Genomic DNA, 10,655 nt, shown 5'->3' with positions numbered 1-10,655 from the left:
AGGACTGGACCGCGGGGACACTTAAAAAAAAAAAAACCCGAAATCATCTCAAGATACTCAAGAAGATACTTGGAACTTGTTCCGAGTAGCTGAATCTATAGCAACAACATGTAGAGGAAGCACTTGCAGTTGCAGAGACAGAACCGGGCTTGACCCAGCTGCACGACATACATGGAGCTGAACACCGGGCTGGCTGGGCTGAGAAGCGTGGTCCTGTTGGGGGCTCTGGGGTGTACACCGCTCTCTACATTGTCCCACTACAGTCGTGTCTCCTTGTGCAAGCAAGAATGTCCCGATTTTCAGGACGATAGTATGTCTTGCTTTCCTAATGTCTCTCGATAACATCCTTGGCGAGTCTGATACCTTTGATATCGCTCGCCTTTTGTTTCTCATAATGACCCAGTGATATTTAGCGCCTTTCGAATATCCAGCGACACTGATGATGCTACTTAGTCTCCCCAGCTGAGCGCCTTCTTTTGATAATTACTTACTTGTAATAATGGTTGAAATCTAGGAAATTATATAAATCCAACCTTAAAACTAAATTCAACGTTTCCTTGAATAAAGCCAGAAATTGCCGACATTAATTTTACGTCTACTACAGATTTGTCAGTGGGCCATAACTAGGCGTGCCAGCCGTAGAACAATAATAAATGCGAACTGTGCGCAGTGTGATGCTCATCTGCTACAAACCAACCGGTTTGGGTTGTTTCAACCGGTTTATGAAAGGAAGAAATTTTTCTTTAATTTCAGCTGTTAGACTCTTAGCTCCGCGCACATCTTGTAAAGTTGGTGAATCAAACATGGTTTTATAAATTAATATTGTAAAACTATGAGAAATTTTGATTTTAGTTTTATTTAAAATTCAGCACAAATAAAACAAAATTCTACAAACTTGGCTGTTCAAATTAGGTTTAGATATGAAAGGCTGCTGGAAATATTGGGCTACCTCACACTGCTCAGCGTTAAGTTTTTTTTAACAGTACAATTAACCTGCTGACATAAGTCTTCCACAAACCAAATGATTTACTTGTTGCCCACTAAGGCTTGGGGCCCATTGAGGGGCGCCTTCATGAACCTGGGAGACGCCATGTAAGTCTTGATGGCCGGAAGGGCTTCAAAACGTTTCATAAACTGCTGAAGGTTCTTGGCGTCGGCGAGGCAGACATCGTGCAGCTGGAGGTGGACGTCCAGCAACTCGTACAGTACAAAATCTGAGATGGTGATCTGTTGGAAAATTTGCCATCTTATAGATTATAAAGATTTTGAGTGAATCGGTGGCAAATTAACGCAGAACAAACTCGCGTATAAATTTTTTTATCAAGGTTCGTTCCGTTCTAGAGCATTCTAAGTTGTATTAGTAAGCCTTAAACTGCTTATAAATGGCGTAGCCCGACTTCCCACTGACCTGACCTACACTGTCATATAACAGTAACAACTAGAATAAAAGTAAGCAGTTCATTCAAGCATTAGTCTATTCATGGAAATATGTATGATATATTTAGCACTAATACAATACTATGCTCTATAATTTATAAATGTTAAATACTGTATAGCCTGCTGACATAAGTCTATAGCAAAGTAAGTAATGAATCATGGCAAGTTCCCATAATCAACATTCAAATGACAAAGGTAAACGCAAATGCGAGCTGCATGTATTACAGACTTGCATCACTAATAACATACCTGGTCTCCCACGAACCATTTTTGGTCGCCCAGGAGGTCAGAAAGTGTCTTCAATTTAGTTGCCAGGTCCTTCAGGTACTGCTCCTTGTGTGTGTTCTGTGGGACGATAACCTTCTCAGTGGCACTAAACAATGACTAACCGCCAGTATCTTCCCTGGGAACTATAGTCGTACCCAGGGAACGACTGCTATAAGCATGACTTATTTCAACAACTCGTAAATTTGTAAAACGCATCAGCGGTACTACCAAGATCTTTCCACAATAGTATCTACTCATTACGCACGGCATGAGTGTATTGGACCTACGTAATTGCCGTAGGCGAGTTGATAATATGCCATACGGTAATCCATAGCCTGGTTCTCCAGCACGTCGACCCGAATCCTCTCCTGCTCTGTCTTGCCGCACAGGTCGTGCTTGCGGCCGATGTAGCGGAGGATGGCGTTGCTCTGAGTGATCTTCACATCTCCGTCAATGTAGTATGGCAGCTACAAGAAAGTGTGTTGGGTGTTTAGTATTCTCTCTCTCTCTATCCTGAGATGGATTAACCTAGTTTACTAACCTTCCTTACTTATGTATTTTGATAACTAATGACTGAACGCCAAGTAGCTATAGATTGTTATGTATTGGTATGTATTATGATTGGTATGTATTATATATATTTTTTTTTTAAATTGTATTTTTTGTTTTAATTTGTGACACTATTTTCATAAATAGAACTGGGAGAGAAGACGAGAACTGAGTTGCAATAGATATAAGAACCATAAGGTGCTCAGGTCAAAAGGGTATGTAGCACTGTAAAAGAATAGACACCGTACAAAATGGAAAGAGAGACAGAGAGAGAGACAGAGATCGAAGAGCAAGAGAAGGGGTGTGAAATTAAGATATAAATTTTGAGGTAAAATACAAAGCATGAATTCCAGATCAAAAGAACAAGAGACCCCAGAACTTTTGACATAACTTAGAATATTAAGTCTTTACCTGCATCTTGCAAGGGTAGTAAGAGTACTGTTGACCTGAGAAGTAAAGTTAAAGGAAAGACCGGAAATGTATTTGATTGTCAGACGAGAGTTCTGATTATGCTAGTGAGCTGGGTCTAGTGTGTCACTGACGCACAAACACTGCTTCTGTTCATGTACAAATGATGGTTGATCAGTCTTATGAATTATACAAGACAGTGGATACAAATGTGTTTGCCAGCATCCTCCAACTACTAGATCCCAGAGCCTCGGAGCTTCCTGCCACGGCAGCACCCGAGGCTGGAAGGGTTGTTCACCTTCCCAGTACCTAACACACGTTAAATATTACAAAGAAGAGTGTTTATACAATAATGTTTAACACGCCTAATTATAACGTGTATATATATATATATATATATATATATATATATATATATATAATATATATATAATATATATAGTGAGAATCCACAAGGTCTTCTCTGAACACTATTTATTTTCTTCTTCGAGGATGTGGGTCCCTTTAATTAAACCAGTGGTGGTACCCCTAAATAATTATATTATATATATATATATATATATATATATATATATATATATATATATATATATATATAATATATATATAATCTTTCTTTCACAGTAATCTCTTAAGTAACACATGAACACAAATCAGAAATTTAATTAACACAAACGTATCGTATCGTGCAAAAGTAAATTCAATACTCACGTTGGGAAGATCGAGTCCTAATTTGAACTTTTCGTCTAGCCATTCAGACCTGTCGTGATCCGGTGAGCCGAAGTTGTAGAGCTTCTCCTCGTAAGCCTCTCCAGTATACTCCAGCGCCAGCCGGATGGGCTGCGCCAGCTGCAACAGGTACACCCAATAATTTACATTATATATTGCAAATCAACCATGACCTAAGCCCTAAGGTGTGAGCATTGACAGTATTGTTGTACAGGTCAACGGTCAGCATACCATCTTCAACCCTGATCAAACAAGCAGCATATATTATACTTTCTTATGATTACTGTAATTATTAGAGTAAGAGCTGTATTTATCAATTTATGGATATTAGTTATATTGACACTAATACTTTAACACTATGATAAGCCACCTGCAGCCTGATGACGTAAATTTGGCACTTAAATTATATATTTTTATAAACATATGTCTGTCGGTTCAGTATTAAGATTGGACATTGGTGTTTATGAAATATTAAAAGTATTTTCTCTGCTTGCTCCTTCCAACAAAGTCTAGTTTTCTATTTATTCTTACTCTATATTTATTAATACTATACTGTATTACATGCTGTATTTATACTGTACTATACTGTACAGTATAAAGTGTATGTACAGTGTACAGTATAGTACGTATAATACATACTGAATGTACAGTATAGTACATACTGTACTATACTGTATTTAGTATAAATACTCTGTATTTATTCTTTAGATAAATGCAAACAAAAAATTGTCGGTTAGTCCTAGTAACCGTGAAGGCGGGTAGAGGTATATAGATGTGAATGAAGCATGATATCTAATCTGAAGTGTCTTTTATCGTAAAAAATGTTTTGTAACAGAATTCATATCATATCAGTACATACGTGGAGTCTGGCGTTGCCTTTGAAATCCTCAAACAATGGCCTGGTTCATGGCTCATGATAATAAATAATCTTGAAAACATTTGAAGTGTAGTTCAAGTGCAGCGAATTTAATGTTCACATTTAATATGAATCGGTAAAAACATTTCACTTATACCCCGATATGCAGATATCTTCATTATCAGTACAATACTACAAATGTGCACAATTCAGAACAATGCCAGAATAACAAAATATTAAGGATATATCCGATATGTCATATACAGCAGTCCAAAAGACACACCCTAAGCCCAATAAGGGCAGTGTACAAAGCCTAGTATAGCCGGCCAGTGTTATGTAACATGTCCGGGGCAACACAGAGGCAGCCAAGCTGGTGCTGCTATGCTGAACAGTCAAGTACAGCACCATTAGTTTCTACGAGCCCGTAGGGATGATTTTTGTACTCGTGTAAATAAATACATAATTATCTAATATTTAATATTAGTTACTAAATGAGTTAAGTGAGAAAAACTACCTTACAAATGGAAGATTAATCAAACAAATCTGTTTTACAGTCAGTCCAAGCATAATACCTTAACCTCTGCAAGAATTATGAACAGTTACACTAATATTAACCATGCAGCAATTACTAAAATGTTGGGATACAAAAAAAAATCTACCATTTACGGGCTATTCATGCCCGTGCCACCTTTTGGATGGCTTAATCTTCATCAATCATCAATCACTAAAATGTTAAAACTGTAGTAGTCAGTAAAGTGACAGGACCATTGCTTCTGAGTATACCTCCTATAGGGACAAGGATGCGCCTCATTTGCAAAAATCAAGACAAAACTCAGTACTATGATATATATACTGACCACTGTCTCAGCCATTCCCTCTCACAAAACAATTTCCAGGTATTGTACAGTACCTTCACTGCACAAGCATTTTAATTTAACCAGTTTAGGACACCAGTAAGTCTACACTCTCCAGGAATGCAATATATGAACTCGACAAGAATGTTAGTAGGCGGCGTCGCCTAATGTTGAGGTTGGCATGACTGCCCAAGGTCCCCGGAGCTCCGTCTGGTGTCCTTGGTGCTCCAGCACTTGTCTGCTCAGTGTTCACCAGTTGTCCTCATAATTATGTGTACCATTATGGACTCGTTCATCATGAAGGCAGTTCCTCTCACTCTTCAACTTCTTTAGACAACTCCAAACATACTCTAAGAACGTCTATAACCTAATATAATTATATTATGTCTGGTTACACGAGATTCTGGTTGCAGTGTTGCAAGATTACGAATACATGTGTCCGGGACAGTGGTCCGGGCTTGCATTATTAACTTTATAAAGAGGGCGCGAGAAAGAAGGCGACAAGCAATGGTCGGAAGTAAATTTATTTAAGTCACTGTCTAAACTTGTCTGGATGTGGACTATCGCACCCACAAAATACTGATCTTGGTAAGGTTAACTGTGAGTGGAGGAAATGCTCAAGAAGTATCTTGGGTGTCCATCCTCGCACTTGACGGATGAATGTGTGTGGACCAGTGACTGGCGCCTGGCAACACTTGCCGGGTGAATGTGTCTGGCATAGTAACTTGACGCATGGCAACACTTGACACCAGACAAGGCAGCAGCCACAGGGCGGCCTTCACAGCCCCCCACAGGCCGGTGTTGTTATGACTTCCACAGTTCAGCTCTCTTATAAAAGTATGTTTTGCTCTCCGTAGCACAGTTGGCTTCGTTCACGATTCATAATCGGGAATTCCGGGCTCGAATTCCAATCGGGACAGAAATGGTTGAGGACGTTTCCAATTACCTAATGCCACTGTTCCCCTAGAAGTAACTACCCAGAAGTTAGTGAACTGTTGTGAGTCTGCATCTGGGGGAGGGTCAGGGAGGACCTCCATATAAAACTAACGTGTATATATATATATATATATATATATATATATATATATATATATATATATATATATATATATATATATATATATGTCGTACCTAGTTGCCAGAATGCACTTCTCAGCCTACTATGCAAGGCTCGATTTGCCTAATAAGCCAAGTTTTCATGAATTAATTGTTTTTCGACTACCTAACCTACCTAACTTAACCTAACCTAACTTTTTCGGCTACCTAACCTAACCTAACCTATAAAGATAGCTTAGGTTAGGTAGGGTTGGTTAGGTTCGGTCATATATCTACGTTAATTTTAACTCAAATAAAAAAAATTGACCTCATACATAATGAAATGGGTACCTTTATCATTTCATAAGAAAAAAATTAGAGAAAATATATTAATTCAGGAAAACTTGGCTTATTAGGCAAATCGGGCCTTGCATAGTAGGCTGAGAAGTGCATTCTGGCTACTAGGTACGACATATATATATATATATATATATATATATATATATATATATATATATATATATATATATATATATATATATATATATATATATATATATATATCGTTTAAAACGATACACAGGCTCCCTGTCCCAACAGAATTAATAAAAATTATAAGATATTTCTAGCTAAACTCATCAGAAAAGTCTAACAATTTATCTATCTTATTATAATGAAAACAAAAATATTCTTGCATACAACGTAGCGCAATCATTGCACCTAGATGAAAGTTTATCTATTAAATTACACCACATGTGGCAACTAGCCTGGCATCCTTGACTAAAGAGCAACATGGCAGTTGCAAGCGTTATATGCACAAATGCTTGAGTGCGGGGTCGACCTTGAGCTTAGTTTAGGCTAACCGTGATAATTCTAGCTCCTCACTGCAGAGGTTGTACAGTATTTTCTGAACAATTTTTATTTCACTTTATCACGTGATTGGTAAGAATTGTATGCAATATTTACGGAGATTCGTCAGTGTTAATTACGACTCCATGTAGAAAAGTTTACACAGCAGCTGTGATACATGTCAGTGTATAAACAGTTTATACAGCAGCTGTGATACATGTCAGTGTAGAAACAGTATACACAGCAGCTGTGATACATGACAGTGTAGGAACAGTTTATACAGCAGCTGTGATGCATGTCAGTGTATAAACAGTTTACACAGCAGCTGTGATACATGTCAGTGTAGAAACAGTTTACACAGCAGCTGTGATACATGTCAGTGTAGAAACAGTTTACACAGCAGCTGTGATACATGTCAGTGTAGAAACAGTTTACACAGCAGCTGCAATACATGTTTAGCCAGTTTGTGCTTCAATTTGTTGCCATTAACACTAAACAATTCAAGATAAACAAAGCGAGGTATTGGTAACGCGAGGATGCAGTGTTTCACACAACAGAAAAATAAAACTAAGCTTAACTAATGCAAGTACTAGACACAGTTGGCACTACAAATATATTTTCAGGTAAATATTACAAATGATACATGACAGATTATACAGCTGATACATTCAGACGTTGTATCACAAAGTTGAGCATATGATATAATACAAGTCTAAACAAAAATATGTTTTAATGATACAAAAGCTTTTAATTGGCTATTATCATAGAAATGCAGAGAATAACTCGCAACAATATGACTGAAACAAATAGCCTAATCCACACTTCTATATCTATAAGGAAGAATGTCTGTCTGTCCGAGATTGGACAGACGCTTGGGGCTAATCTCACAGAACTTCGCATGGTGATTGGGGATTGTATGGCGACCTGGGTAAATACTGGTTCGGTAACAGGGTTGTTGATTTGCGGAACTAATTACCGCGTAACATAATAGAAGTAGGATCCCTCAATTGTTTCAAGCGTAGGTTAGACATATATATGAATGAGATTGGGTGGATATAAATAGGAACTGCCTCATATGGGTCAATAGGCCTTCTGCAGTGACCTTCATTCTTATGTTCTTATGTCATAGCATGTTTGGGGTTGACCTTCATGCCCGCTTCAAGAAGAATCGGCTCCTATTCTGAATCTCATTGACTCCTAAGAAATATGAAATATAGCTTTGATTATCTACAGTGCCTTGAAAATAGATCTTATGGCTGTTATCGACGTTGAATCAACTCGAGCATCTTTTGCCCACTGGGAGAGAGAACGAGATGGACGAAGGGACGAAGGGAGAAAGAATGGGAGGGAGAGAGAGAGAGAGAGAGAGAGAGAGAGAGAGAGAGAGAGAGAGAGAGAGAGAGAGAGAGAGAGACAGACAGACAGACAGACAGACAGACAGACAGACAGACAGACAGACAGACAGACAGACAGACAGACAGACAGACAGACAGACAGACAGACAGACAGAGACTCGGGTACCGCCGGATTGCCTATCTAATATAAAATAAAAGTAACTCAATTGTACTAAAATAACTAAATGTAAATAAAGACAGAGAATCCGTACAATTTTGTGTGTTAACACATCATTAAGGAATGGCTTCAGGTTTAATTGTGTTTTGGATCAAGACAGTTACACAGCAATGTGTTTCCGCTTAAATTTGTGTGATAGGCTCCCGTGTTAGGGTCAAGAACTATCTGTCTTTACCTATTATCACCATCTCACAGGGTAGTCATACATGGCATGAGGCTAGTCTAGTAGGCTGCACTAAAAATAATATTGTGTAGGCTATTAGGCTGTCTTCCAGTTTATATAATTAGCACGCGGAGTGGGTCGACCTGCTTGCTGTTGGCAAGGGAATTACCATACCATTAATTAGTGCCTAAAGTACAGGGCTAGTCGTCTATAATTACCGCATACAAACATATCACGCACTCGACTGAATCAAGCATAATATCTTACCCCGCGGAGGGCCCAGTAGCCAAGGACTGGTGCCATGATGGTGGGTGTTGTTCGTGTAGGAGTGGCGGTGGTACTGGCGGTGGGCGGTGGTGCCCTGCACAACCACCATCCCTTGTGGCACTTTCTGGCAACCTTCAGTTTAGTTTATATATTATATGCATCCCCCATAACCGTCCTGTGAGTGGTGGTGGGCCCCATACCCATCTCGTGAGTGGTGGTGGGCCCCATACCCATCTCGTGAGTGGTGGTGGGCCCCATACCCATCTTGTGAGTGGTGGTGGGCCCCATACCCATCTTGTGAGTGGTGGTGGGCCCCATACCCATCTTGTGAGTGGTGGTGGACCCATACCCATCTCGTGAGTGGTGGTGGGTCCCATACCCATCTCGTGAGTGGTGGTGGGTCCCCATACCCATCTCGTGAGTGGTGGTGGGCCCCATACCCATCTTGTGAGTGGTGGTAGGCCCCATACCCATCTTGTGAGTGGTGGTAGGCCCCATACCCATCTTGTGAGTGGTGGTGGGCCCATGCCCAACCCTGTAAGTGGTGGTGGGCCCCATACCCATCTTGTGAGTGGTGGTGGACCCATACCCATCTCGTAAGTGGTAGTGGGCCCCATACCCATCTTGTGAGTGGTGGTGGGTCCCATACCCAACCTGTGAGTGGTGGTGGACCCATACCCATCCTGTGAGTGGTGGTGGGCCCCATACCCAACCTGTGAGTAGTGGTGGGCCCCATACCCAACCTGTGAGTAGTGGTGGGCCCCATGCCCAACCTGTGAGTGGTGGTGGGCCCCATACCCATCCTGTGAGTGGTGGTGGGCCCCAAACCCATCCTGTGAGTGGTGGTGGGCCCCATACCCATTATGTGGGGGGTGTGGGTGGGCCCCATACCCATCCTGTGAGTGGTGGTGGGCCCCATACCCATCCTGTGAATGGTGGTGGGCCCCATACCCATCCTGTGAGTGGTGGTGGGTCCCATACCCATCTTGCGAGTGGTGGTGGGCCCCAAACCCATCTCGTGAGTGGTGGTGGGCCCCATACCCATCTTGTGAGTGGTGGTGGGTCCCATACCCATCTCGTGAGTGGTGGTGGGCCCCATACCCATCTTGTGAGTGGTGGTAGGCCCCAAACCCATCTTGTGAGTGGTGGTAGGTCCCATACCCATCTTGTGAGTGGTGGTGGGCCCCATACCCATCTTGTGAGTGGTGGTGGGCCCATGCCCAACCTGTGAGTGGTGGTGGGCCCCATACCCATCTTGTGAGTGGTGGTGGGCCCCATACCCATCTTGTGAGTGGTGGTGGACCCATACCCATCTCGTGAGTGGTAGTGGGCCCCATACCCATCTTGTGAGTGATGGTGGGTCCCATACCCAACCTGTGAGTGGTGGTGGACCCGTACCCATCCTGTGAGTGGTGGTGGGCCCCATACCCAACCTGTGAGTAGTGGTGGGCCCCATACCCAACCTGTGAGTAGTGGTGGGCCCCATGCCCAACCTGTGAGTGGTGGTGGGCCCCATACCCATCCTGTGAGTGGTGGTGGGCCCCATACCCATTATGTGGGGGGTGCGGGTGGGCCCCATACCCATCCTGTGAGTGGTGGTGGGCCCCATACCCATCCTGTGAGTGGTGGTGGGCCCCATACCCATCCTGTGAGTGGTGGTGGGCCCCAT

General features: G+C 41.7%; 1 protein-coding gene across 1 annotated transcript; it reads right to left on the bottom strand.

The window, feature by feature from the left end:
• Nucleotides 1–838: 838 nt before the first annotated feature.
• On the bottom strand, nucleotides 839–9,141 carry LOC123758792 (glutathione S-transferase Mu 4). Its single transcript, XM_045743483.2, has 5 exons — nucleotides 8,987–9,141; nucleotides 3,373–3,510; nucleotides 1,992–2,171; nucleotides 1,687–1,782; nucleotides 839–1,227 (listed from the first exon to the last, which is right to left on the bottom strand). The coding sequence occupies exons 1-5, from the start codon at nucleotides 9,020–9,022 to the stop codon at nucleotides 1,027–1,029; spliced, it is 651 nt and encodes a 216-aa protein (XP_045599439.1). The 5' UTR covers nucleotides 9,023–9,141; the 3' UTR covers nucleotides 839–1,026.
• Nucleotides 9,142–10,655: the final 1,514 nt, after the last annotated feature.

The sequence above is a fragment of the Procambarus clarkii genome, chromosome 31 (assembly GCF_040958095.1).
Source record: "Procambarus clarkii isolate CNS0578487 chromosome 31, FALCON_Pclarkii_2.0, whole genome shotgun sequence".
Classification (NCBI taxonomy): domain Eukaryota; kingdom Metazoa; phylum Arthropoda; class Malacostraca; order Decapoda; family Cambaridae; genus Procambarus; species Procambarus clarkii.
This window is presented reverse-complemented; position numbering and strand designations above follow the sequence as displayed.

Bases quoted from the DNA above. Each gene is read 5' to 3' on its own strand.
- LOC123758792 (XM_045743483.2), bottom strand. From the start codon at position 9,022: ATGGCACCAGTCCTTGGCTACTGGGCCCTCCGCGGG. The intron at 2,172-3,372 runs GTGAGTATTGAA...ACTTTCTTGTAG, and splicing joins TAGGACTCGATCTTCCCAAC to CTGCCATACTACATTGACGG. The intron at 1,228-1,686 runs GTATGTTATTAG...ATTTTCCAACAG, and splicing joins AATGGTTCGTGGGAGACCAG to ATCACCATCTCAGATTTTGT.